This window comes from Hipposideros armiger, unplaced genomic scaffold (genome assembly GCF_001890085.2).
Source record: "Hipposideros armiger isolate ML-2016 unplaced genomic scaffold, ASM189008v1 scaffold_74, whole genome shotgun sequence".
Classification (NCBI taxonomy): Eukaryota; Metazoa; Chordata; class Mammalia; order Chiroptera; family Hipposideridae; genus Hipposideros; species Hipposideros armiger.
The window spans coordinates 4,333,068-4,360,984 of NW_017731424.1; the positions used below are offsets into that span (position 1 = coordinate 4,333,068).

Here is a 27,917-nt window from a genome sequence, read left to right on the forward strand (position 1 = left end):
ATGTTGATGCACACAGGCACATAAAATCTACATCATGCTGCCAATAGTTTTTAAACCTCTTTTTAGTTAGTAATGGACATATTTACCTCTAGACCAGCGATTCTCAACCTGTGGGTCGCGACCCCTTTGGGGGTCGAACGACCCTTTCACAGGGGTGACGTCACCTAAGACCATCGGAAAACAAAAAGATATTTACATTACAATTCATAACAGTAGCAAAATTACAGTTATAGAGTAGCAACGAAAATAATTTTATGGTTGGGGGTCACCACCACATGACAAACTAACTGTATTAAGGGGTCACGGCGTTAGGAAGGTTGAGAACCGCTGCTCTAGACACATGGAGAGCTACCTTAGTTTTTTTAAACAGCTGCAAATGAGTCCGAGTCCGCTCTGTGGCTGGGCCTTAATTTGATTAACTGTCCCCTTTGGCCAGTTTCCAGTGTTTGTTTTTGGGCGTTTTTTTTTTGCTGTTATGATCACAGCTGTGATCAGTATCTTTGCTCAGCACCTTTAATCACCTCTTTAGAATACATTCTTGGAGGTAGAATGGCTGTGTCAAAGGGAACGAAGTCTTTTATGGCTTTCAACGGGTGTTGCCAAAACTCCTGGACGATGTTTTTCCACTCAGGTTTTACGACTTTGGAAAGTCGATCTTGCCTGTTCAGGATTCTCCGAATCGTGATCCAACAAAGACATCCCGAGTCCCTGCCACCTCCCTCCTCTGGAGGTCTCAGTCGGCCTTTCACGCCTTTCACCTCCTCTCTGACTCTTTGGGTGTGGGCACTGGGCTACAGGACAGGGCTCTGCAGGATTTGGAATGGTGGGGGGCGGCGGACACCACGGAGGAAGAAGGGACTGTCAGAGGATCCACGGGAATAAGCAGTAACGTGTGGGCCCACACATGTGCTTGTTCACTTTGTGCTAGTCCGGTCGTCGGTAGAACATAGTTTTGGGAAATTCACCCTGGGCCTCCCCGCTCTCGTCCATCTCGATGCCAGGAGCAGCCCTTTGTGGCTGAGCACTTGATGGAAGCCTTGGGCTGATTTTTCAATTAACAACCAAGCCGCAGTACTTCGACCTGACCTTGTGATCTGGCTCCTATCCACCTCTCCCCTCCATAGTCTTCTTTTTGTGCAGTCTAGCCAAAGTGACCTTTTTGCGTTTTTCCAGAATGCCAAACCCCTTCCTGAGCCAGGGCTTTCAGACATTTGCCTCCCTGTGCCAGAGGGCACTCTCCCTTTTCCTTATTCTTCAACCTCTGAGACTTAGCCCAGTGTGGTGGTTAAGAACATGGCTCCTGGAGTAACGCTTGGGTTTGTGTCTTGGTTCTGCCTCTTACCAGCTGTGCAACTTTGGACGAGTTACTCAGCCTCTCTGTGTCTTACTTTCCACATCTGTAAAATTGGGATAATGATAGTCCCCCACCTCACAGAGTTGTTGTGAGGATCAAATATGGTGGTATCTGTGAGCGTGCCGACTAGCAGTTCCTGGCACAGCGTCAGTTCAGGAAACATTTGCTACACTGAGCTGGCCAGCTGGCCTCCGCTTACCACCCCACAGGGGAGTTTTTCCTGACCCCACTCTGGGCCAGGACCTCCTAGTTCATGCTCTCATAGCCACCTGTACCTTTCCTTCCGAGCGGTAACTACAGTTGTTACTAAGCAAACATGCATTTTTAAAAATGTCGGAGTCTTGTCTATGACTGTACGCTCCATGAGGCCGGGAACCACCTCTTTCTTGGTCACAACACAGAGCTGGTATTCAGTGACTATCTGCTCAAAAGATGAATATGTATAACCGTCCCATTACTCATTGCTACAGAGCCAAGTTCATCAGAAAGAATGAAACTCATGGACCTCCAGGATGAGCTAGTGAGATGATGTAGCCGATTGTGAAAGGGGCCTCCTGCAGAGTGAGCTGATGTGTGTGACAGTGACAGTGTCTAGTGACCTGTGTCTCTCTAGACTTTCAAAGGCAGCCTGTTTTGGAGGTTATCTAGTGCAGACCTTCCCAGTCAATGAAGGACCACTGTTGTTTTTTATTTCTAACTTACTGTAGATCAAAACTTTGGAAAATACAGTTAACTTTGGAGGATTACTAGAAAATGAAATAAACTCAGGCCAGGATTTCTCGGCCTTGGCACTGTTGACATTTTGGGCCGGATGATTCTTTGTCGTGGTGCTGTCCTGCGTCTGGTAGGATGTTTGGCAGCATCCCCGGCCTGCACCTGCTACAACCCAGTAGCATCCTTCTCCTCCAGTGGTAACCACCAAAACTGTCTCCAGACATTGCCAAATGTCCCCTGAGGCAAAAACCACCCTTGGTGGAGAACCACTGATCAAGACCTACGAAACACCAGCCCTGACTTTTATTACTAGATTCAACAGACATAAAAGCACTCTACCAAATTGCTCTAAAGCTTTCTGAACTCTAACTCAGGTTTCTGTGCAGTGTCATCATGGAGTGGTAACAAACCCTCCTGGACCAGTACCATCCGCGGACCACACATGGAGCAGCGCCAGACGCTTCCTTTATAGAAAGGGAAACTGAGGCCCTGCTTACGTTCCAGAAAAAAAACGTGCTGTTAAAACACGCTTAAAACTTTAAAGAACATTTCTGAGCTTTGTTTTTTTTTTTCTCCCCTCCCTAGTTCACCTGTAGCAGATGATGTCGCTCAGCCAGCTGCCCTTGAAGACCTGGAAAACCCACTCTTAGCTGCCCCTTCCCACCACGGTGATGTCACCAGCCAGGTCTCCAGGGATCTGACAGCGCAGAGGTAGGGTGGGGGCTGGGCCTGGGGCTGGTGGCGGGACCCCAGGACTCAATCCCTGAACACCTGCTCACTCCATTCCCCTCTAATTGTCACCCCCCCCCCAGTCCTGCCCCCAACAAGGTCTGCATGCCTCTCCTGCAAAGGGCTGGGCGTCTCCTTGGGGCCTTAGGAATGATCTGAGGAGATACCAAGAAACCCCCCCTAAAAAGGCCATTTTAGAGGTTTGTTCCCTGTGGTCTTTAGGAGCCCCGGTTTACAATAGAATTCCTCCAGGAGAGAGAGTGTATAGTTTATACCTTTTCAGGGAATGACTTAGGTGGCTGCCTCCTGGCCTCCTGTGACACAAGCTGGTTAGCTGCTTGTTGTCTTTGTCTTGGGTGATGGTCAGAGAAAAGGCGAGCCAGCAGCGCAGCGGGGAAAGGGGCCAGGTCCTTGTGCCTTTGCTTGGCAAATAGGCCTTGCGGGGAGAGGGGGTGGCGTCTTCTGCTTCCCCTCCTGCCGGTCTGCCCTCACTCACCCTGTACCTCACGCCCCAGCCACCCCCTATTGATCATGGTTCCCCGTGTACATCGTGCGTAGCCCCGACTTAGGTTTTACCTCTCCCTCTCCATGCAAACTTGGAAACTCGGCCCTTTATTTAAATCAGGCTTGTTCCAAGTCAGCCTCAGGACTCAGATACCTACACACACACACACACACACACACACACACACACATCCATCCATCCATCCATCTACTCACACACACACTTTAATTCTTATTTATGTCAGTGAACAGCTGCCTTGTGCCAGATATCGCATGGCACTGGGGAAAGCATGGTGACTAGGACAGACGCATTCCTTCCCTCCGAGAGCTCCCAGGCCAGCGTCCCTCCTCAGGAAGCCTTCTCCCAGGGCGGAGAGGGGAGCCTCTCTCTGAGCGCCTGCAGCCACCCATCCCCCACTGTGTCACTGCCCTTCACAGATACCCAGAAATTGTCTGTCTTTAATCCGTCTCCTCTCGGGTTTTCCGGCCTAGGGACACAGAAGGGCAAAGGGGGCTCTTTGAGCAGAGGACACAGGATGACTTGGCTGGATGGCTCTCAGGAGAACCAGTAGGGAGCGTTACTGGTGCTTGTAAAGTCCCCTCCCAGACCCGAGACTGTGTTTTAAATGACATGTCCCGGGCTGGCAGGAGGCCAGTGATGCCTGTTCTTAGAGTCCCTGCCGAGGGCACTTCCTGTGCGCCAGGCATCGGGCTGAGTGTCTCTCTGTAAATCTTCTTGGCACCCCTAGCAGGTAGGGGGTTCTGTTATGGCGGCCATCTGACAAGTGAGCATATCCAGTCCCAGGGACATTAACATGCTTGGGGACACGCAGCTAGTGAGTGGCAGAGCTGGGGACTGCAGCAGGTCCGGGCAGCTGCCCAGCCTGTGTTCTGACCTCTGCCATGGCTGAGGGTAGAGCCAGGTGTCCTCATTCCACCGCACCATGGGGTCCCGCCTACGTCACTGGCCCTCTCAAGACCAAGGAAGACATTGCGTAAAGAAGTTGTGTCACCTTGACCATGACCAAGTGTGATCACACGGTGCAGGGAGGAACCGGTGGCTACGTACAGATTTTATCAGCGCTGAGAACTTGGCCGGCTTTCTGGTAGATCTCTATGCCCACTGAGTGATTTTGGTGCCTTGCCCGTGTTCATGAACAACTATCCAGAGCTGTCATGTCTTTTCTGGAAATTGGTGGAAAAGAGGCCGTGCCGATAGGAGGTGCAGGGATTGGCCTGGCTTTGGTCGCCAACCGCCTCCACAAAACACAGTCTGTCCTCATTCCACACAGATGCCATGCTTGTGAAATTGCCTAAGGTGTATTTGAAAGCCCAATGTCAGACCTTGTGGCTCCTTTGTGGTCACTCCGAACAGCAGAAAATTTGAGTCACCTGACGTGTGTGCTCCCAGCTGAGGTGGAGCAAGGTGACGCCCTGTCTTTTCATTGCAGCTCTCTGTACACAAGTCCTTTCCAGGTATTTATTTAGTGCCCCATTTTTTTTTTTGGTAATTGTGTGAGTTTTGTTGATGATTTTGCTGTTTTAAATGGCCCCCAACCATAATGCTGAAGTGCTGTCTAGTGCAAGAAGGCGGCCGTGTGCCCCGTGGGGAAAATGCTGGGTTAGATAAGCGTCGTTTAGGCGTGAATAAGTGACGTGGGCCCTGACTTCGATGTTAATGAATCAACAATACGTACAGCAGCCCTCCCTCATCCTTGGTTTCGCTTTCCACGGTTTCAGCTACCTGCAGCCAATGGCGGTCTGAAAATATTCAATGGAAAATTCTGGAAATAAACAATTCATAAGTTTTAAATTGCCTGGGATGTGAATCATCCTGTCCAGCATCCTCACTCTGTTTACTGTCCTGCCCATTAGTCACTTAGTAACCGTCTCTGTTATCAGATCGACCATTGTGGTATGGCAATGCTTGTGTTCAAGTGACCCTTGTTGTACTTAACAATGGCCCCAAAGCACAAGAGGAGCGATGCTGACAATTGCACGCACGTGCCACAGAGAAGCGGTCAAGTGTATGTATGCATAGGAAAAAGCAAAGCACCTGTGTATATAGGGATCGGTACTATCACGATTTCAGGCATCCACTGGGGGTCTTGGCCCCCTGTGGATAAGGACAGATGACTGTATTATATAAGGTGTCTTTCAACAGAAACATGCATAAAACAATGTTACGTATTGATTGGGTGACAGAAACATGGTGACCAGAGGCTGGCAGGAATCTAACCCTGTATTTCTCCTAGTTGCAATGGCTTGGGTACTCACTAATTCCGTGTCTGTGGTGTCTTTATAGAACTACTGCGAAGAACGAAAATCAGCTGTACTTACCCTTGCCAGCCTGTCGGCGTAGCTGAGAAGGGCATTGTGGGGGTGCAGTGGTGTCCTTGCGCACTTCAGAGAGGCCCTTTTCCCCATCTCACCTGTCTTAGCCCATGTGTGCTCACAGACTGAGTGGCTTATAAACAGCAGAAATTTGTTGCTCACAGTTCTACAGTTGTGAAGTCTGGGATCACGGTGCCAGGGTACCCTCACACGGCAGGAGGGGCTCCCCAGCAATCTCTTATAAGGGCACTAATCCCATTCAGGAGGGCTCCACCCTCATGCCCTAGTCACCTCCCAAAGGCCCCACCTCCTAATACTATCACCTCGGGGGTTATAATTCCACCTTGTGAATTTGGGGGACACTAACATTCATACCCCAGCCCCACCCAAGGCTCCCCCTCCATTTCCTGTTCAGAGAAGGGACAGGGTGAGATGGCGAGGCAGGGAGTGGAAACAAACCGTCACAGCCCTCCCTAGAGGTTTGCCTCTTCACCGAAGCAGGGTTGGTACTTTAAATTAAAAAAATAAGTTGAAATTAATATTTTAAAAATATGTTTCTAAAAAATTATCGAAAAACAGAAAAACAACTGGGGCTGGAGCATTGGCTCGAAGCCACCTGAGAGAAAAACAGCAGGCGTCTTCCACCCTCTCTCCCTGCCACCCGCTTAGCTCTGCTGTTGTGTGTATCCTTCCCTTTTAAGAATATGTATTTTCTGAATAGGAAAGAAGGGAGAAGGCACCCCCGTTTCTGAGGCAGTTCTCAAACAAAGACAGGGATTTTGACTACCCCTTTTTTGTCAAAGCCCTGGAGGACATCAAAACCTGCTCCCTCCTCAGGGAGAGCCCCTGAACCTGCTTTAAGTGGTTGAGCTTCCATTTTGCTTTTGGCGTCCCTGGGTGGCACGAAAGCTGATCCCAGACCTTCGAGAACATTCTACAGATGACTAGATTGCTTGTGACCACTTGTACTCCCATCTGTTCAGTATTTCCAATTTTTTTTTTTAAAGCAGCAGAATTAATTTTCAAATGAACCGTTCCAGCCGTACCACCGTTTATTAAACAGCGAAACGGGCAGTCTGGTTCCATCTGGGACCCACAGCCAGGAATCCACACAGAGCAGTTTCTGTGGACCTGGAGGACTCCCGTGGACACAGCTGGAAAACTACTCACCTGACTCATGTCCCCGGGGGTCAAACCTTAGCAAACATCAGAATAATCTGGTTACAGCTCTGCTCGCCGCCCCGCCCCCAGAGTTTCTGATTCGGGAGGTGTGGGGAGGAGCCTCACTTCTCATCTCTGCCAAGTTCCCGGGCGATGCTGCTGCTGTTGGTCTGGGCTTCACACTGGAGGAAGCCCTGGGTAAGATGGTCTTGTCCAGGTGCTTTTCTCGTTACCTGTCTGGCTGGTAATGGCTCAGGATCGCAGACACCTGTCCCAGCAGCTGGTGGCTGAGTTTCTGATGTCTGCCTTCTGATCAAAGAACCCGGAGTGGGGGTAGCTCCTCCTCAGCGTCATAGCCTCGCTACAGAGTTTCCAGGTTCAGAAACGGAGTCCCAGAATTCTTCGAAGTTGAAAGCGTAGGGAATTTATGCTGACTTAACAGCTTCTGTTTTTCCTCTTGCTCCAACTCAGGGGGTTTATTCTTGTCTCACCTGTTTGCATGAGAATATTTTTCTGGTTTTTGGCTATGAGTATGCGTGAGTGGGCTCAACTACCTCACGAAGGTTAGCTGAGCGAGCACCTATTAAAAACTGAATGATAAAGTATTATGTTTCTAATTTAGAAAAGGGGTCACCCGCAAGTCTTCCCTGAACAGAATTCCTTTGTACCACTTAAAAGGTACACGTTCATGAAACAAATTTGTAACCAGTAGCCAGCATGCTGAGTAGATTGGGGTGCACCTATGTCTTGTTCAGAGCCTTTGTTTGAATTTCCGGTGTCCACCCGGGTACTGTTAGGTTGAAGCACAGGAATCGCCATATTGGCAGTTGTCAAAGACTGCCAATTTCATGTGGTTGACACAAACACAGGATTTTATTTTTGTTTTGGTGTTTCATGGTTTGTGAACTGCTTTATCTGTGTAGGTAGATTCTGACTTTCTGAATAAAAAGGTCAATCTTGTCTATCTGAGATCAGTTTCCTTTGGTTGCCTTCATCCCTGTATTCTCTGTAACTAGGGCCCATCAGGGCGCATCGGAAATCCTGCTCCTGGGAAGAGGACGCACGCCAGTTGCTGCTGGTGACTGATGACAGTGGTGGGAATTAATGACCTGGGTGATGCAACCCAGATCAAAGGCTCTCGGATAGTTTGGGATGGTGTTTATGACTTTTCCTTCAGTGGATAGTTTCCTTCCTGGTTGTTTTGCTTGAACCAACCTTAAAAGTCATTCCCTCTGAGCCCAGACTCGCTCTGTGAAGGGAAGGAGGGGAAGAACATGCTAGGAAAGAACTGACAAGCCTGTTCAGGGTTAACCGTGCAGAGCCCGCCCACAGCCGGACATCTCAAGGTCAGTGATGTTTGGGGGCTGTTCAGACTCTCACGTGGGTTGGGGTTCACATGCTGGTTTATCTCACTGGTGACTAGAAATAGCTCGATGTGTCTGCCTTGGAGTTTCCAGCCCGATTGCAAGCCCCCTCTGGGCACCTCCTGATTTTTGCTTCCCTGCTGTTCAGCAGCCACATCTCGGGTTGCAGGCTGTATCTGCCATCGCTGGACTCGTTTTATCAAAGGCCTCTGTGGGGCTGACTGTCCAGCGCTCCGATCGACCCAGCTTAGCTCTCCAAACCAAGCATTTCACAGCACTTCCTTTCTGCAGCTTGGATCTCACTTTCCATCTGAGCTGGCTCTGGCCCTGGCTCTGGCCCTATTACGTGATCATGTGCACTTGGGGATTCAAGAAGAAAAAATCAAGAGGCCTGAGAGGGAGGCTGTTGTGCTAATACCTTCCAGATGGTGATATGAAAAGGGAGATAAGGCGCTGTCGCCCATCTGGCCCGACAGGACGTGATCTGTTCGGCCTGTATCTTGGGGGCGCTTATCGCCCTTCCATGACAGCTGGGGTCACTTTGGTGTTTGTCCTTGGACAAGGGCTTAACTTGGCAACTCTAGCCGATCTCTGAAATGAAATTTGCCGTCAGTTCAGTGGGGGATCTGCCAAGAAGGACTCAAAAGCCCTGAACAGGGAATCAAAAGACAGCAGTTGCTGACAGCATCTCACTGCAGCTGGACTGTTGGGCCGTCGGGCTGAGGGCAAGCCCTAAAGCAACATTCTCTGTTTCTCAGGTCCTGTGTGGGTGGAGGCTGCATCTACAGAATGCTTAGTGGGGCCAGTTGTTGTTTGCGAGGATCTTGGCGAGGTACTGGATCAGGGACGGCAAACTCTGACCCATTAGTAGTGGTTCCCTCGGGACCTGTGTTGAGAAGGATTCTGAGGTCTTGTCCAGCGGGACCCAGCAGGAAAGACTGCCTTGTCTGCTAAAAGTATGGTGGTTTATGTGCTTCCTTTGTCTTCTTGTAAAACAATAAATAACAGGCTTAAATTAAATCCTTTCCTTCGTTTTCCAAAAATATGGACGCTCTCTGTGAATTTGTATGCCTCTTTTGTGTTATTTCAATAAGGCTTGGAAAATATTGATGAACTCCTTAAACGGGGAAAGGGATCTGGACTTTTATAAGTAGGAAATTACCCTCCCCTCCCCCCAGCCCACTTTGCAGGGGAGGAGATGAAGGAAAAAAGGACGTAAATGCCTAGCAGAAGTCAAAGGAGAACAGATGTGTGGACCCCTTCTCAGTGCTCTGCCCACCTCTGTGCTGGCTTTGGCAGCTGTCAGGCGTTCCCCTGAGGGCTGGGAGTGGTGCTGGGAATTGGAGAGGGCCCAACTCTCTCCCTGAAAATCATGTCTTTAAGGCGAGTCACTGGTGGTCACGAGAGACTTGAGTGGAGACAGGAGTTGGCAGAGAGACGCTGGGCTGTCCTTACTTACCTGCTTCTCCTCTCTGCTCTGACGACATTGCCCTCTGGCAGCTCAGGAGGCCTTCGAGGGACCCTGTGTAAGCTCCTCTTCATGGTCTGGAACCAGAACTGGCTTCATGGGCGTGCAACCTGGGCAGTTGCCCGAGTCCCTGCGCTTGGTTCAGCGCTCTGCTGTCGCTCTCTCGAAATTCTTAACACTTTTGGAGCACAGGGCTCTGCATTTCCACTTTGCGTTCGTTCGCATTCCATTTTGCCTGCAGATTATATTGCTGGTCCTGCTTCACAGGGTTGGCCTCTGAGATTCCAAGAAGATAGGACTAGTGTCCTGCTGTCCTGTTGGTGGCATGTTTAGGAGGCCAGGGGTGGAATGGAAGGGGCTTACATGTGCTGAGCACTTTCTGTTCCAGGCTCTGGGCTGGGGGCTGGAGAGATCATGGTGACGGGAGACTCGAATAGGAGAAAAGGACAGATTAGCAGAAAACAGGATCCTCAGAGGTGGGGCCCAGCCCAGCCCCAGCAGGATGGGCATGGTTACCCCCAGGGGTTGGGGGGCTTCCTTATTTGCGTGGCACCCCGGGATGATTATGGAATGGACTGGGAGGAAGTCAAAGAGCTGGGTGAGCTTTCAGGGCAGGGTCTGCTTGAGTGAAGACATAGAGGCCAGAAACTGCCAGGAGCACTGGGGGACTGGCTGTGGGGTTAGAACAGGGAGAGGAGAGAGGGGACAGAGACGGGTTGTGGGAGCTGTGATGCTGGGGAGTTCCACCTGCATTCCAAAGGTAGGGGGAGGATTTGGCAAGGAAGGGACCTGATTAGAACTCAAGTTGGGTTATTTTGGTGTCTATGGGGGATGGACGTGTGGGACCAAGGGGGAGGCAGCCTGCCAGCACAGGATGTGCAGGAGTCCTCCTGCTCAGAGAGGTTGTAGGCCTGGACCAGCAGAGGTGGCCATACACAGAGGATCCCAGAAGGAGAATGGAGGTGACTCAGCAGGAAGACGCAATGATGAGGCCCTGGGAGGAGGGGTGGGGACCGGAAGAGTCAAGGACTATCCTGCTATCCTGACTTCTGGTGCCGGGGCCTGGCTGGCTGAAATTCAGGGGAGCTGAGGAAATTCAGGGAAGGAAGAGGGTTAGGAGAGAAGAGAAGGAGTTCCGTTGGGGCCAAGAGGTATCTGTGGGGATCCGTGTTTCAGAGCTTCAGTCGTGAGTCCCTGAGCATTGCCCTGTTGGGGCCTGACCTCCCCGGCCACTGGGGAGGGGCCAACAGCAGGCTGGAGGCCAGGAGGGAGGGGAGGCACCATTCTTAAAAGAGCTGTTGAGTCATTTGTTTGGTGCCTTTGGCTGATGAGAGCAGGCCAGTGCAGGAAGGGTGTGACCCTGGTGGTCCAGGCCAGCAGAGAGAAGGGTGGAGGGAGCAGGCGCCCTGGGCTCCAGGCTGGAAGAGGCTGCAGAGCTGGGGGAGCCCCAGGGCCTTCTCAGGGCTGGGGGACTGCGCGCAGATGGGGGCGGTCTCACCAGTGGAGTGTGATGGTTACGGTGCTTCACCCTGCAGAGCTGGCCTGGTTCTGAGGCCACAGATCCAAGGCAGTCTCCACTCCCCTCTGTCAGGGTTTTTCAAAGACAGAAACCTGTCCTTGCACTTTGATAGAGTACTCTTAAAGTAACAGAGCCACAGGCTAGACCGCCGTCCCCCAGTTTCCATTAAATTCAATAATATCTTCATGGTTGTGCAGAGGGAGGACCATGGCCAGTGGAATTTCTTTAGGAAGCTCAATTTTAGACTAGTAGTTTGGGTTTGTAAGTGGCCTATTCACTACTTGTGAATATGAATAAACGTAGGCTTTCAAAGTGTGAAAATGGTTCTCTGAAGGAGCTTAAAAGCCCCAATAGTTTGCATTATTCATTTGAATCACTTCTTTACAAAATGTATTATTTCAGCCGCTAAGTTGTTATGTAATAGATAAGAGTTTGAACAACTGAGGCGTCATCCATCTGTGAACCCACTTTGCACTTTTGCTAGGTTGTGTCCAAGCACTCGTTGTAATTTTTGTTCACTGTAGATTTGCCTTGCTCAGGGCTTACTCAGGGTCATTACTCCCTGATTTGTTTTTCTCCCCGCTTCCACGGGGCCCAGGGGAGAAGGCCATGTGGGTTCCAGCCCTGCCTCCACGCCTGTCACCTGGCTTGGTCATAGCCAGTGGGAACACCCTGACTCTCCCTCTCCCTGTTTATTGACTGTCCACTGTGGGTGCCTGACCAGATGTTGGGATGCTGGGTGAATATGACAGATGCGACCCTGTCCTCATGGAATCACAGTCCAGTCTCCCCAGTGGTCTTCAAGTCCTCGGTGATCCCGTCACCGAGGTGGAGTGTGGGGGCTTCCAGGTGTGTGTCAGGGGAGGCCGTTAGAAAGTGGTCATGAAGGTGGTAAAGGATTTGGTGCCTGGGTTCATGGCTCTACCACCTACCAGCTATGTGACCTTGGCTAAGTGACCGTACTTCTCCAAGCCTCAGTTTCCTTATCTGTAAAGTGGGTATGATGATATTTGCCTCAAAGGGTTGTTGTTGTAAGGGTTACCTGAGGTCATATATGTAAAGCGCCTAGCATAGGACCAGGCACCCAGGACGGCACCCAGAACAGGACGCACAGCACCTGGCACCCAGTCAGGATGGGCTACTGCTGTTTTTGTAGCTGTTGATTAGTGATGCCCAAGCTGAGATATGGAGGCCGAAGAACTGCTGGCCTGGCAAGGGGAGAAGGTCACAAGCCCGGGAGGCGGTGTTGTGGGTGCCGAGGGAGGCCCGGCTGTTTGGTTGGAGCAGAGCAGGGCGTGGTGAGGGCGCCGGAAGTGGGGTCGAGGCAGAGGCCAGGCCCTGGAAGACCTGCTAAGCTGTGACAGGGATCTGGGGCAAGACTGAGAATTCTTTTGGTGTGTTGGGTGTGGGGGTCCCTTGGCTGCTGTCCTCCAGACCGGAAGCCAACCTTGTAGGTGCAGTTGGAGGAGATGGAAATTGGCGCAATGTTGTTGACACAGAAATCCAAGGGTCCTGCATTTCTGCTTTCTGGGGGCTTCCTGCAGGTGTTCCGTCCGGAGGCTCCCCGCCGAGGGCCGTGAAGCTTCCAGTCCGGGGTTTGGGGGGCTCTCAGTGCTGAGTCATGTAATTCCAGCTCAGTCACCTTCAGCCCTGCCAGCTCCCCTGTGGACAGCAGTGTGGACAGCTGCAGAGAGGCCAGCCCACCCTGACAACTATACCCAGGCTTTGGGCAGTATTGCTAGCCTTGCTTTTCTCTACAGGGGGATATCGCAACCTGTTGTGAGCTTCAAACCTTGTCCCCTTTTGGTTTCTGAGGGTGTGTTTGCAGGTGGCTGTCCTTCCTACCCTCTGCCCTCCTGGCGTTTCTCTGGATGTCCAGCAGGGGGCACTCACCCATTGAACGCAGGACATCGCTCTGCTGTAGAAATCCTCCGCCAGGGAAAAAGTTCCTTGATTACCCGTCAGCCTTTTCGCCTTGACTTTTCTCACCCTTGGATTTTTGGGGCAAACCTCAGGGAGTTTACAAAGTTGTATTTTAGTCCCCAACGCATACGTTCATTGCCTATAAACGAATGATTCGAAATGATCCTACAGAATCCCCCTCCCCCAAACAAAATGCCCTGAACGCCGCAGCTGCCTCCCTCAGAGAAACCTCAGGTTCTGCTGGAGTCTCCTGAGGGAGGAATGCGCGGCCTTGCTGGGGCGCTGCTGCATTGCAGGGTGCGTCTCCACTGTGTTTACGCGGAGGCCTTAGGGAACCGGGTGGGGAGCCCGGGGAAGCAGCGCCTTGGGTCTTTAAATAGCCCATTCCATGTGGGTGGGTGGGGCCTGATGAATGTGCCATTAATGAGCCGAGTTCCACTGGGAATAATTCTCCCTTTGTGTCCCCAGCACCTCCCCAGCTGCTGCCCCTGCAGATCTCTCTGCCCCGGCCTCTGAACACCCATCTTGGCCTTCTGCCTCAGCTGGTGATGCACTAGAAGCTTCCACTCCCTCCTGCCAGGGTCTGGCCAACGGCTTGAGCAGGTATTGTGCACAGGGCTCTCTCTCCACGGCTGCTGCCCCTGGAGAGGAGAGACCTGGTGGTCTCTGCCCCCTAGGCCTTGGGGAGAGTTGAAGTTGGGAGAGTCTCAACAAGGTGTTGAAATTTGGACCTGTGAGGTTGTGGCTGCGATCATTTGGGCTGTCGCTGATCTTAGGTTCTCCCATGCCAGCAAGCTCTCCATCTAACAGTGGGGTGCCCGTGTGAGCAAGTGCGTTATTAGGGTTCTTTAGAGAAACAGAACCAATAGGACGTGTATATATGTATATCTATCGAACCATCCATCCATCAATCGATAGCGAGAGAGAGACTTTGAAGGAATCGACTCACGCGTTGTAGAGATTGGCAAATCCAACGTTTGTGGGGCAGGCGGACAGGCTGCAGACCCAGGCATGAGCTCATTTTGATGCTGCAGCTCGAGGAGAAGGCTGTCCTCTGCTGGCCGAATCCCTCCTTTTAGGGAATGTCCGTCGTTTTCTCTTTTTCTCCACTGATTGGATGAGGCCCACCCACATTATGGAGGGTCATCTGCTTTACTTGAGTCTACTGACCGAAATGTTAATCTCATCTGAATACCCTCACAGCAGCGCCCTGCACTGGCGTTTGGGACAATGGCCTAGACAGGCAGACACATACAGTTAACCATCACAGCAAATATATGGAATTCCTGTTTCTATGCAAACAGCTGTTCTGCTTAGCTGTTAAAATCCCCTAAAGAGCCTTCTTGGACAGTGTTTTGTTGTGGAGAGCTTAACACACCTGGGTGTGTTGAGAAGGGAAAGCCTGTGTCCTCAGAGAGCTGGTGCCAGCAGGGGAGGCACAGAGCCACTGAGGCTGAGCCGAGGGGGAGGGGAGACTATGGGGGTGGGGCAGCGGGAGGGGGCGGGAAAGCTAGATGAACAACTGCCCAACCAGAGTGTCCAGAAGTAATAGAGGTACCAGGGGAGAGGGTGATTGCTGGCACAGATATGGTTCTAGAACACACAGTAGTAAGAAGGTGGGCATGGAGGCGGATGTGAGCCCTCTTACCTGAACAGCGCTCTGTGGCATGAGCTCCGCCTGCCCCGTTATATCCTGAGATCCACCTGCAGGTGCCGGTGCTGGGTCTCAGGGGTGCGGTAATCTACCTGCAGCCCCTCATTCCTGGTGCTGGGTCTCAGGGGTGCGGTAATCTACCTGCAGCCCCTCATTCCTCAGTGGCACACCGGGGACTTTCACTCCACCCCTTTTGGCTCCAAGGCAGTGCCTTGTCTACGTCAGCCCCTGGCCTGAGGCCGAGGCTGGAAATGTGTGGGAGCCTGCTTCCTGGGGGTGACATAGCGTGAGCAGTTTGGCATTTATGGGTGTGTGGGGAAGACACACATGGTTTACTTTGGACATAGCAGGTGCTTAATAAATACACATCAAAGAAATAAATAAAATTACTCTTAAATATTCTCCCCTTTAGTTTCTTATAAGTTAAACATATATCTACCATAGGACCAAGAAAGCCCGCTTTTAGATACATACCCATGAGAAATGAAAATATATATCCACCGAAACACCTGTATGTTTATAGCAGCTTTATTCATCATCACCCCAAAACTGACACCTCCCAAATATCCATCAACTGGTGAATGAGTAAACAAATTGTGGTGTATCTATCCTATAGAACACTGCTCAGTAATAAAACCACTGATTCTGGCTGGCCGAGTGGCGCGATGGTTAAGAGCTGGCTTGGGACGCCAGAGGGCCCTGGTTCGGATCCCACATATGAGGGCCAGTGACACTGCCCTCCACAGCTAAGATGCTGAACAACAGCTCAACCTGGAGCTGGGCGGCCGTGAGTCGGCGACGGCGTAGGCTGCAGCCCCTGTGGCAGTGGGTTGCCATGGGCTACCATATGTAGCCAGCAGCCAGCGTGAGCAGCCAGCAGCTGCAGTGAGCGGCCATCCACAAGCCGGCAACTGATCTGCCTTGCCCGGGAAGAGCGCAATGATGGTGCCAACTTGGGCCAGTGAAGCAACGTCCTCCACAACTAGACTGAAGAACAAAACGACAGCAACTTGTCTGTTCCCCTTCCCCCAATTCCCCAGCACTGTTCCCATCCCAATTCCCCAATAAAAATCTTAAAAAAAAACAACCAAAAAACCCCCCAAAAAACACTGATTCATGCAACAAAATAGACGAATCTTAAATGCATTGTGCTGAGTGAAAAAGGCCGGACTCAACAAGTTATATGCTGTATGATTCCATTCATATGATATTCTGGAAAAGGCAGAACACTACTAGGAATGGAAAACATGCCAGTGGCCTCCAGGGGCTGGTTGTCAGGAGTGGGGATTGACTACGAAATGTCTTGATGGGCGATATGTCTTGATGGTGGTGGTGGTGACATGACAGTATGTGTCAGAATTCATGGACCGGTATACCTAGAAAGGGTGAATTTCACTGTATATAAGTCATATCTCATTTAAAAGAAAAAGAACCAAGTTTATCCAAGGGCTAGGGTAGATTTTTTTGATGAAACCTCTGTTCCCTCCTCCTCCCCTCCCCACACACAAATTGTGCCCTCCAGACCTTTCCCTGAGGCACACAATCTGAGGGTCACAGAGCTTCCCTGGTGACCCTGGCACCAGCAGATGCGAGTGATACCTTATTTGCTCAGGGTCCTCCTTTCCTGAGGTCACTTGGGCCACAAATTCTAAACCTGTCACACGGGTTCATTGGGGTCATCTCACCCTTGGCGTTTATTCCCTGGAGCCAGCTCTGTTGAGGTTGCTTCTGAATCGCATTGAGTTACGCATCTGAATGGTCAGCAGCATGAACTTGAGGTTTCTCAGGGCCAGACTCTGTGCAATAGACAGGCACAGCCCCGCCCAGGTGGATCTTACAGCCCACTGGAGAAGACAGGCACAGAGTGACAATCACGAGTGGGACGGAAGAGGGGTTCAGAGGGTGGGGGAAGGGAACCTGTAACCTCACCGTTCTGGGTGGCAGGGGAGAGTGTCCCAGGGGAAGTGACTTCTAAGCTGAGTGCTGAGGGCTGAGTGGGCTGGTCTACACGTGGGCTGGGAAAAGAACAGATATTCTCAGGGGAAGAGCAGCATATGCAGAATCCCCAAGGAAAGAGAAGGGAGCAAAACAGAAGGCACAGGATGTGATGGAGCCTGGCGAGGAGGGAAGGATGGCATAGCAGGCAGGGGTCAGGAAGGGGCACACAGGCCATGTTAAGGATCGGGCGCTTTGTTTTTTTCCCTTGGTAGAATTTTTTAAATTATTGTTAATAGCTTTCTCTTAAGAACAGTTTTCAATTTACCAAAAATTTGAGACGATAATACAAAGAGTTCCCATTTTCCCAAGGACACTGTTGCTCTATTATTCACATCTTAACAATAGTACGATACATTTGGTACAATTAATGAATCAATATTAAGACATTATTATTGACTGAAGTGCATAGTTTACTTGGATTTCATTATTTCCCCCCTAGTGTCCTTTTTCTGTCCAGGACCCCATCCAGGACCCCATCCAGGACCCACATTACCTTTAGTCATCATGTGTCCTTAGGCTCCTCTTGGCTGTGATAGTTTCTCAGACTGTCCTTATTTTTGATGACCTGGCCAGTTTTGAGGAGGACTGGCCAGGTATCTGTAGAATGTCCCTCCACTGGGATTTGTCTGATGGTTTTCTCCTGATTAGACTGGAATTATGGGTTTGGAGAGGAAGACCACAGAGGTAGTAAAGTGCCGTTTTCATCACATCATATCAAGGGCACGTGCTGTCAACGTGATTTATGACTGTTGATGTTAACCTGGATGGCTTGGCTGAGGTTGTGTTTGTCAGGTTTCCCCCTTTTCCATGCTGTCCTCTGCGGAAGGGAGTCACTATGCCTAGCCCACACCTAAGCAGTGGGGAGTTATACTCCCCTCTTTTAGGGGGAAACATCTACATAGATTATTTGGAGCTCTTCTGCACAGCAGATGTGTCCTTCTCCCCCGTTAATTAATTTATTCAGCCATTTATTTATATCAGTATGGACCCGTGGGTAGCTCTTTCGTGCTTGGGAGTCTGATCCAATGCTGCTTTATTTATTTTGTTGCCTAGATGGCTCCAGCTTTGGCCATCTAGCCCTTGACTCCTAGGGCTTTATTTTAAGAGAGATGCCATCAGATTGGCATTTGTAAAGGATCTCTCTAGCTACCTGGCAGGACCGGAGTGGTTTCAGGACTGACCAGAGCCCGCATGCGGGACACAGAGCCTCAGGAGGGAGAGCTGTGGCCCCATCGCCTTACAGATACCCTCTCCTGCACCTCTGCGAGGTTGCAGACTCGTCTGTCCGTGGCAGCTTTTAGCCACGGGCTGTGGCCTGGATCTAGGGATCCAAATAAATCTTGCCTTTTCCCCTCTGGTGGTTCCCTGGAGGTTTTCAAAGCAAGTTCCAAAAATGCACAGTTTCATTTCGCTGAAATGGGAGTTGTTATCACCAAGCCTGGGCAGAGTCTGAAGCCTCATCCATTCCCACTTCCAGCCTGGCTTCTTTTGTTGGAGCTGGGACCCCGTCTCTGTGTTTTCACCATGCACAGGAGTGACTCTACCCCCCACCCCCATCTGTGGCTTTGTCCTCCCTTCTGGCCTTGGAGGGGAGCCGCAGGGCAGTGAGACCTGGTGTCTTGACAAACAAAGCCGGGGGCAACATCTTATACGACAGATGTTCTTGTTCTTGTAAACGCGCTGCTGGCCTGCTTCTGATGGCCGCTGTGGAAATGATGACACAGCCCCACGGTTCCAGTACAAATGGCTTTTCTCTAGGCGTTTTCACACCCCCATTCCCTCCCCAGTGCCCATTGGTAATCATTAGGCCACAGCCTTGGGGAGAACAGATGTGACTTCGAGAGAGGCCATGGAGAGCAGAAAGCTTCCTTTCTCTGCCCCCCAACCCTGCTCAAGGCAAAGAGCTTCTCCTGGGAGGGACACTGTCCACTGTGGTGGCCAGGCTTCCAACGGGCCTTTCCTTCCTTGAGCACGGCCCCTCTGTGGCCTTCACGCTCCTCCCTGACCTACCAGAGCTGTTTGGAGAGCATCATGCAGTGATTAATTGAGCTCTAAGTGGCTGAAATCTGATGATAAGGAATTTCCAGGAAAGCAAGTTGAAAGCTCTCACTCAGGCCAAGGCAGCCACAGCTGACCACGGGGTTTTGCATTCGGCAGGGAGGCGGAGGGGAGGGTTGTGGCAAAGAGGCTAGTGCATTGGTCCGTGGGTCAGGAGGGGCGTGAACCTGAGCAAACATCATCCCTGTTCAGAGCTGACCTCTTACTCTGCCAATGGGGGACAGCTGTCCTTTAGGAATTGGCAGCCTTGAAACTTGGCCAAGGGCTGCCTGGATAGACCCGGAAGAAATGAGATGGAGGAGAAGCAGCTGAGCTCCTGCTGGGAGGAAGCTGGTTCCCCGGCGCTGGTCCAGGTGGCCCAGGGGACACGCCCCTGAGAAACTCCGCCCTGAACTGCAGCATGGGGGTGGGGTGGAGGGCAGTGGAGGTAGGTGGCTTTGTCTCAGCAGGGTTTCTGGTGAGAGCCCCCCCCCCTGCTGTGGGTAGCCCTGAATTGCTCTCATCTCTCTATCAACACTTCTCTCTGACTTGAGAGCTTTTCCTGGGCAGGGAAGGGAGTGCTGAGACCTCTCTCCGGTCCTACCTATGGGGGGGCCCTTTCACTGCCAGTCATAGCTCAGTGGTTAATTTTGTAGGTGGGGTCGGGACCATCCTTTCCATTTTAAAGATGTTGGGGTTGCTGATGCTGACACCGTCTGGTGACGAGTCGCTGCCCTGAGCAGATGGGTCTAACCCGGCCTTGAGGATAAGGATGTTTTTGTCAGCCGCGTTACATTGCTGTCATTCTCCCGCCTGTAAGACCCACTTCCCACAGGGCACACTGGGCCTGGATATGGTGCTCAGTGTCACCATCCTGGACGAGCAAGCGGAGCCCATCTGACCTGGGCCTCCTGCTCTTGTCAGTCTCACGAATGGGAGCCCGTGTTGGGCAACTGCCGAGTGTCCTGTGTTGGCTGGGCGAGCGTGTCCAGAGCTCCGCCTTGTCAGCTTCAGCCTGAGGAGCCGAGGGAGGCTGTTACCTCACTCTCCACAGGAGCCCTGCAGAAGGCGTAGAAGGCGCCTCCTCAGTCTGGGCAGAGCGGGCGTGGAGGGGGCGGGACGCAGGATCCAGCGCCGCACTTCTTTCTCTCCCTTGGGAGGGGACAGAAGGAGCGGGGTGCAGAGCAGGCTGTTCTGGCCCTGCTCACTGGGGGGCATGGCTGGAGAAGCCCCAGGGCTCCCGCTGGTGACCCCACCTGGGCCGGAGTCCCAGGACCCCTAGAGCAGCCAGGAAGGGAACCTGACCTGAAGTGGGGTTCAGGGAGGAGCAGACGGTGAAGTGGAGCTTTGAGGAGCCAGTGAGAGCGTGGCTGGGGGTGCCCAGCTCAGCGCTCTGACGGGAGAATGTCCCAGGGCACCTGAGACCTGGGAGCCCGTCCCCGTTTCCCAGCTGCCACTTGATCATTTTAGATTTTGCACTTTGGGAGGCCGCTTTTCTTCCACATCAAGTGTGTGCCTTCGAGCCCTCAGGCCCAAATGGAGGTGCAGAAAGTGGGGTTGCCAGGAGCAGGCCTGGTCACAGGTTGCCCCGGAGAAGGTGGAGAAATAGACCCCCAAACCCGAGGGAGGAGCCGGGACTGAGACAGGGCCCCTGGGAGGTGAGGTGGGGCTGGAACATGCCCGGCTCAGGGCCGCTCCTTGCCTAGCGTTGCTACTCTGTTGTTGTGAGTCAGTTTCTGGCACCCTTGAACTCCTGAGGTGAAGTGACAGGCCCGATGCTGTCAGCAGCAGGAAGTGCTGAACCCTCTTAGTGGATCGTGCAGTGCAGTCGTCTGCTTTGTTTCCATCTGTCCGTCCATCCTCCGTCCTCTCAGCAGACACGTCCTGGGTTCACTCTGTGCCACATCCCTTGTGCGATGCAGGGGAAGGAGCGTCAAGTCCGAGACACATGCCCCTGGCCCATTTCTGAGCTGTGTGACTTTGGATAAATTACTTGACTACCCTGAGCCTTGGTTTACCTGGTAGGTAATGGGAGGTGACTATGAGGTGCGGATGAGGTATGTGAAGAATGTAGCTCAGTGCTTGATAAGTGGGAGGCATGTGATCCACGTGGGCTTCCCCTAATGGCCTACATGCCAGGGGTGCTGCGGGGAAGGAAACAGAGCCTGCCGTTCTGCAAACAGACGCAGCATCACACATGATGGACTTCCCAGCAGAGCTGAGAACAGAAGACCCAGGAGGAGAGAGCACCTAACTCTGCCTAGACAAGTTGTGGGGGGAGGGCTCCCCAGGGGAGTCAGCAGTTTCCGCTGGGTTTTCAGGTGAGCAGGCGTTTGCTGAGGGGAGTAGGGGGAGGGCCCAGCAGGTTCAGACAGAGGTGGGGAGCGGCCTGGAGGAACTGCAGGGAGCACACGGGGTTGATGGCAGAGCAGCGGTTGGCAGCCGGAACGGCAGGTGGTTGTCAGGTCTGGAGGGGCCTGCAGCCAGACTGGGAAGTTTGCGGGGACCCACAAAGTGAAAAAAGCTCGTCTCCCCCTTTTTAAGCACGGGAGAGTCAGGACCGAGTTCAGTTTGGGGGAATCTCTCTAGTGGCCAGGGGGAGGGGAGATGGGGAGGGGAGGCCAAGGGTCAGGGGCCACTGCAGGTTGTCACCACCATCCAGGTGGGAGGCGATGGTGGCCTGAATTAGGGCAGTGGCTGTGGGGACGGAGAGGATTGGAATCTGTCTTTCTGGGTTGCATTCATTCGCTCATTCATTCATTCATTCATTCGTGAACATTCATTGAGCTTCTGCCCTGGGCAGGCTTGAAACTGGTGCTGAGGGGCACAGTGGTGACCCCCGCAGACGTGGGCCATACTCTTCTGAGGGGACTCTGCAGGGATGGCTGTTCCCAGGCGGGGCTGTGATTCTGGGCAGGGGCCCCAAGGACCAGTCACCTCGGACCTTGGGCTCAGCACAAGCGTTTCCTCCCCTTGCTGCCCGAGCCTGGACTCAGGGTGGAAGGAAGGTGTACAGTGCCCCATGGGGTCCCACCCAGCACGGAGCCCGTGGTATTTTCTCTGGGCCAAGAGGCAAAGGCCAGCCAGCTCTCTGGGGGTGACCTGCCCGCCTGCGCCCCACCCCAGTGCTCCTGACTCTGTCTAAAAACCCATCTTATTGAGATTCTTTACCTGGTAGCTTTGCAGGACCACAGGGTCCTGCAGCCTTTTTCAGGTTTAGATAACGGGGTTCTCCTCCTCCCCTTCTCTTCCGCTCTTTTCCTTGTCCCTCCTCAACTCTTATTGCCTCCATTTTACAGATGTGAAAACTGAGGCTCAATGACGTCAAGACCTTGTCAAGGTCACAAGCTTCTAGAGCAAAGCTGTGGTGGGAGCCGCTTGGGTCGGGTCCTCTTGGGGCACTTGCCAGCTCCTCACCCCTCCTCCTGAATGAGGAGCTCTGGGCTTGGTGCCCCGGAGATTCCGTGAGACAATGAAGCAGGAACCCCGAGTCCTCCCCAGGACAAAGTGATTTCTTGCTTTTTCACAAAACAGCCACAGCATCAGCTGCAGCTGATGGGTACTGAGTGCTTGCTGTACGTCTGGCGCTGCTGTACTAAGAACTTTTCATATGTTTTTCCATTTAAACTTTGCCATATGCATGTTGGCAGGGAGATCCTAGGAATATTTCCACTGCACAGATGATAAAACCAAGGAACAGAGAGGTCAGGTAACTCCTTAGGATCAGTGTAAGGATTCAGATAAGGGAAAAACTTCCCCTATGGAATCTTTTTTGACTTAGGTGTCGGAGGAAGAGACTTTAATGCAAACCTTATTTCTGGGCACCCAGCCTGCCCCTCTCTCTGTGTCCCACACACACAAACCAAGACCTGAGATTTGGGAAGGGTGTTGGGGTCGGGGAGGCGGGAAAGTATGGCCATGGCTCTCCGCGTGATGCCGGTGGGAAGACCTGGTCCTGGGGGCGACGTCACTGATTCTCCAGAAGCTCGGGCCTCATGTGGGAAGAATTTTGGTTTCTGCCTCTCTCCTCTGTGTCTCTAAGTACAGGTCTGTCCACCCATCTGTCCATCCCTGTGTCCACATAGCTACTGAGGCCCTCTCCTGTGCCCGGCACTGGGCTAAGTGCCCGTCATTCTCTGGGACATATGGGAGGCGTGGCCTCAGCCCTGCAGGAGCTGACCAGGCCCATACCTCTGTTTTCTAAGGAGAAACTGGACGCTGGTGGGAGCCCTACCCTAGTTTGAGGGGTCAGAGCAGGCACCTTTGGAGAGAGACGTTGATTTCCTGGAAGAAAGGAGCTGCCCCACGCTGGGGTCAGAGGCACGTTCCCGGGCTGGGCAACCACTGCTTGCAGAAATGCTCATGTAAAGTTGGAACTCTCCCTCTCTTTTTGGATTAATAGCTTAAATTAGAGATGCGAACAACAACAAAAAAAGAAAAATGTACATATACCATGCACTTCCTCTGCGCCAAACTATTGTAAGTCACCAGCCTCTGAAAGCTGTTAGGAAACCTGCTAGTGTCTCTCGCACAGCTCCTTAAGGTCAGCGGGATGAGGCAGGAACTGGATTGGTCTGTTGTCACAGAAAGATTGTCTTCACATGGACAAATCAGTTCCTAAAAACCTGAGTATTTTGGAGAAATAATCCCTTTTCCTCAGACACAGTTAGAAGCGAACTGCATCCTGTGATGAGTAGGCAGGGTGCGGAGGGAATTACTCCGACAGGGCCCCTGGGATGGTTATGAAAAGAGGGAAATATTTTTAGGGCTCAGGAGTGCACGAGTGCACATACACACATGCCTACACACGCACGCGCACACACACCTGTTCACTCACTCTGCACTCAGGCATTCTGCTAATTATGTTCTCAGTAGATGCTCATCGATGCTATTTCTGGCCCAGCCATTGTTCTGGATTCCTGTTCTGTCTGGGAGCCTTGAGTCAGCAGTTCTGGTCCTCAGTGCCTGGTTTTCACGGCTCTGCTCACAAGTAGGACAGCCCCAAGTCAGGGTCTGTGTCACAGCTAGTTAGGCGTGGAAAGCAATTCACTCCAGACAGTCTGACAACAGATTTGCCTACAGGAGCTGGATGGGGACGCACTTTCTCTGCACACCCATGAAGGAGGGACCACAAGGTCTGAGTGTACTTGTCTGCATTTTCATTTTGAAAGCATTTCCACCCTGAAGAGCCACCGAGGGGAACCCTGTCCTACGACAGATGGGCGGAACCTACAGTTCTCAACCTGTTTCTCCAGTCTGGGCTTCAGAAACCAGCATTGCGGAGGAGTTGGCAGCTAGGAGGTCCCATCTCTGCTTACACCTGAGTGTTTTCCTTAAAAGGCCTCTTATTCCTCCTACAAAGTAACCTCTAAAACCAGTAAGCTTAAGCTCTAGGGGAACTCAGTGGATTAACACATCAACGTTCAAACCAAATACAACATTTAAGCTCTTCTAACAAAGACTGGAAAATTTTTATAGTGCTTATGGAATTTTCTGTTCTTTTTTGGAAGTGAATCCCCAAGAATGATGAATAACTGGTTATGTTTTTGAGTCCAAACAGAAGTAATTACCTGGCCCAGGCGAGTTCTCCTGTTGGTTCTCTCTTCCCAGGTTCGAATGAAACTTGACTTCATTTCTAAGTACAAGCTTGAACTTGGGAGCTTAGAGTTTGACGTAGCCAAATGTCTACCTTCAGCCACCCTGTTTGTTTTTGCCTATGATCTTAAACTTAGTTTATAAAAGTAGTGACAGGAAGGGGTCTGGATGATCTGAAGAAAATTGTTACCTGAGAAAGCCCACTTAAAATGAATCCACTCACCGCATCCAAACGTTATGGTCATAGTAGGGAAAATGTTTAACTGGAACTTTACCTTGAAAAAAGAAATGAAACTTAGGAAGAGGGTTTGTTTTATAGTTAACAAAATGTAGACTTTAATGATAACCATATGTTAATGCTTAGAATGAGCAAAGAATCCTGGCCGTATTTTTCTGCCAAATCTTCAGGGTTACATATTCTTCACTCCACATTTGACTATTACAGTCCAAGCCTAGTCACTGTTCCATAAACACATAGGGGCTTAAACCATTTTCTGAAGGGCTCCTCTCATTCTTTTTTCTTTTTTATATTTTAATGGGGTATTGGGGGAAGGGAACAGTGTTGGCGAATTGGGGAAGGGGAACAGCCAAGTTGTTGTTCTTCAGTCTTAGTTGTGGAGGGCGCAGCAAGCTCAGCTCAAAGTCTAATCGTGCTGCTCAGCTCAAGGTGCTGTGTTCAATTAGTTGCAGGTGGGCATAGCCACCATCCCATGTGGGAGTCGAACCAGCAGCCTTGTTGTTAAGAGTGCACTCTCTATCCCCTGAGCCATCTGGGTGGAGGCTCAGCTCAAGATGCCGAGTTCAGTCTTAGTTACCTGTGGGTGTAGCTACCATCCCATGCGGGAGTTGAACCAGCAGCCTTGTTGTGAAGAGCACACACTCTATCCACTGAGCCATCTGGGTGGCAGCTCAACTCAAGATGCCAAGTTCAGTCTTTTAGTTGAGGGCGGGTGTAGCCCACCATCAAACAGGCAGTCTTGTTAGGAGCACGTGCTCTTACCAGCTGAGCCATCCTGCCACCTGTTGGCAGCTCAGTGGCAGCTCAGCTCAGGCGCAGCTCACTAGCCCATGTGGGAATCCAACCGGTGGCTCTGTTGCTCAGAGCTCGTGCTCTTAAGCCAGCTCTTAACCAACTGAGCCACTCGGCCGGCCCATCCTCTCATTCTCTGATCCTCATCCTCTCTGTGAAGCCATCCGCCTTCATCCTTGTGAATTTCTCTTTTTCAGTCGCTCACGGGTCACCATTTCTTGGTGGCTTCCGGTGGCTTTTGAGCAATTCCCCAGGATCAGTTCCACTGACTTTGAGGCGGACGGCATCTTCTGATGGTTTGTAGCTTCACTTGGCAGTTGTGGGCGTTGTGTATTGGCCTCAACAGTCAACAGGAGATGACTGGTGAGGACGTGTGAGGCCAGGAGGTGTGTGCTTGAGGGAAGACGGGGCTTGTGAGTGGTTGCTTTGTTGAGGAACATCTTCCTGTTAACCTTGTTACTGTGGGAGCATGGATGGTGGAGAGCCTCTCTGAGGGACGGGCAACTAGAAATGTACCCTATGGGAACTTCACTGTTTTCTGGTTATATTGATTGTTGAGCTTGCTGAATAGCTGCTGATGGGTGTCATGGGAAATTGAATCTTGTGTTAGTAGAAGGATATTGGTGAAGGTGTTGCAGGCATCATCCGTCATATGCACGATCCCCTGGTGGAGAACCCGTAGGAGAGAATGTGTAGACGATGTCAGTCACAAAAAATCCTGCTCACCCGTGGAATGGCCTTTTTAAAATCTGGGTTTTGTGAGTTGTCTAACTGGTCACGATTATTTCCCATTTTGCTTTGGCTTTTGGGCAACATGGAGCCAGACTTGCAGCCTACTCCACCAAGGGTTTAGGTAAGTACTTCCAGGCTGACCTTATCCCTTCTGACTTTTACCCACATGTTCTACCCGACTTTCTTCTTTGCTCTCTTGAATTGCAAACTTAAATCCTTTTTGAAATTAGGTAGGGTGTATTTTTTTAAAAGTTTCCTCAAGAGTATGTCCTACTAGTTCCATCTCAAAAGAGGTGAATTAATTTGGTAAAGAAAGAGGATTCCTCAAGAAGAGTAGCCTTTGGAGCTGTCGTTGTTTGACAGGAACTTTGAAAGGTCTCATGTGTAAATATGGTGAAGGCAGATGTACAGCACATCAGCCCTTTTCTAGGGGACAGCAAGAGAACCTTCTGGAAAGAAGGGGTTTTAACTGAGCTTCAGCCCAAGAAAACCACTCAGACTCCCCGGGGTGAGCACGTGAGATTTAGTGTGGGAGCACAGGCGATTAACAGAATACCTGTGGCCTTGAGAAGGAAGGAACCCAACAGCCTTCTTACCTTTACTCTCTTCATCATAAGATTGATACATCCCCAGGACCTTGTCTCATGTCCTCAGGTTTCATGCATGTGTGTTTCTGGCTGTGTGTAGAGCACACGTCATGGCTAGAGAGTGGAAACACCCACACAGACACACAAAGCGAAACTCTAATGGGGCGAGAAAGCGCCAAGGCTTGAGTCTCCTGGCCATGGGGAGAGTGGGAAGGGGTGTGTGTGTGGCTGGGGGAGACTGACCCCTCCCAGGACGCAACGGAGGAACTGAGAGCTGGAGAGCTTAGGAGGAGGTGCCTCCCTGGCAGTGAGGCCACACGAGGCTCCTGGCCCTGCCCCAGCATAGGGTGAGGCGACAGGAACAAGGCCAGGATATAGAATTGGGACTTTTTCCCGAAGGCAGTGACAACTTTCGGAGCGAGGTTGAGTGACATGAAAGCCATGTCTTCAGAAGCCCAGGGGAGAGGACTCCAGATCTGTAAATCCTGGGCAGAGAAAGTGCCAGCAACGTAGCCCGGTCCTATTTGCGGGTCGTCCTTGCTGGTCTCAAGCTCATATTTAACAAGTGGCTGCTGAACGTAGGCCACACGCGAGGCCTGAAGTCAAACAGCTCCCAGCTCTTAGAATCTTAGGAAAGGCAGTGGGCCAGGCTGTTACGGGGTTTGGAGGTTCAGGAAGTGCTCAGCACGGAGCTGTGTGACGTGGGACTGGACCTTCCAGGCCTCCAATGGAGGAACAAGTGGCAGCACCATCCGAGGCTGGAGCCTGCCTACAGGTTGGTCCCTAAAGAGACATTCCATGTGGTTTTGTCCACTGTCCGCACCATGGTTACAGGAGGGTAGCAAAGGCCTTCCAGTTAAAGAAGCAGGACCCAGCCCAGGTCCGATCTCCGTCTGTATTTACGTTCTTAGCACTCTCCAGATGGGTTTTTCTGTGATCTGACCTACTTTCCTTTAGCTTGTGTGTTCAGGCTAATTAGCAGTGCAGGGGGCCATGGGTCGTGTTTGGAGAGCATTGCTGCTATGGCAACTGAAGACTCCCCGAGGCCTCAGGCAAAGATAGAGCTGCTCAAGTTTGTTTTTCCTGGGGCGTCAGAGGTGCTTCAGATGACTCGCCCCTCTTGACTGTGGTCAGTCCCTGGGACCTCAGTGGGATTTAAGAATCTGTAGCACATAGTTTATCTCTTGGTTACAGGGACTTGGCAGGTTTGCTGA

At 51.6% G+C, this 27,917-nt stretch overlaps 1 protein-coding gene across 1 annotated transcript in view; it reads left to right on the forward strand.

The window, feature by feature from the left end:
• TACC2 (transforming acidic coiled-coil containing protein 2) overlaps window positions 1-27,917 on the forward strand; it is a 166,333-nt gene that overhangs the window by 68,300 nt on the left and 70,116 nt on the right. Inside the window, exon 4 of the mRNA XM_019642916.1 lies at window positions 2,654-2,779. Within this exon, the coding sequence (XP_019498461.1) occupies window positions 2,654-2,779 (126 nt within the window). The remainder of the gene's footprint in view (window positions 1-2,653; window positions 2,780-27,917) is intronic.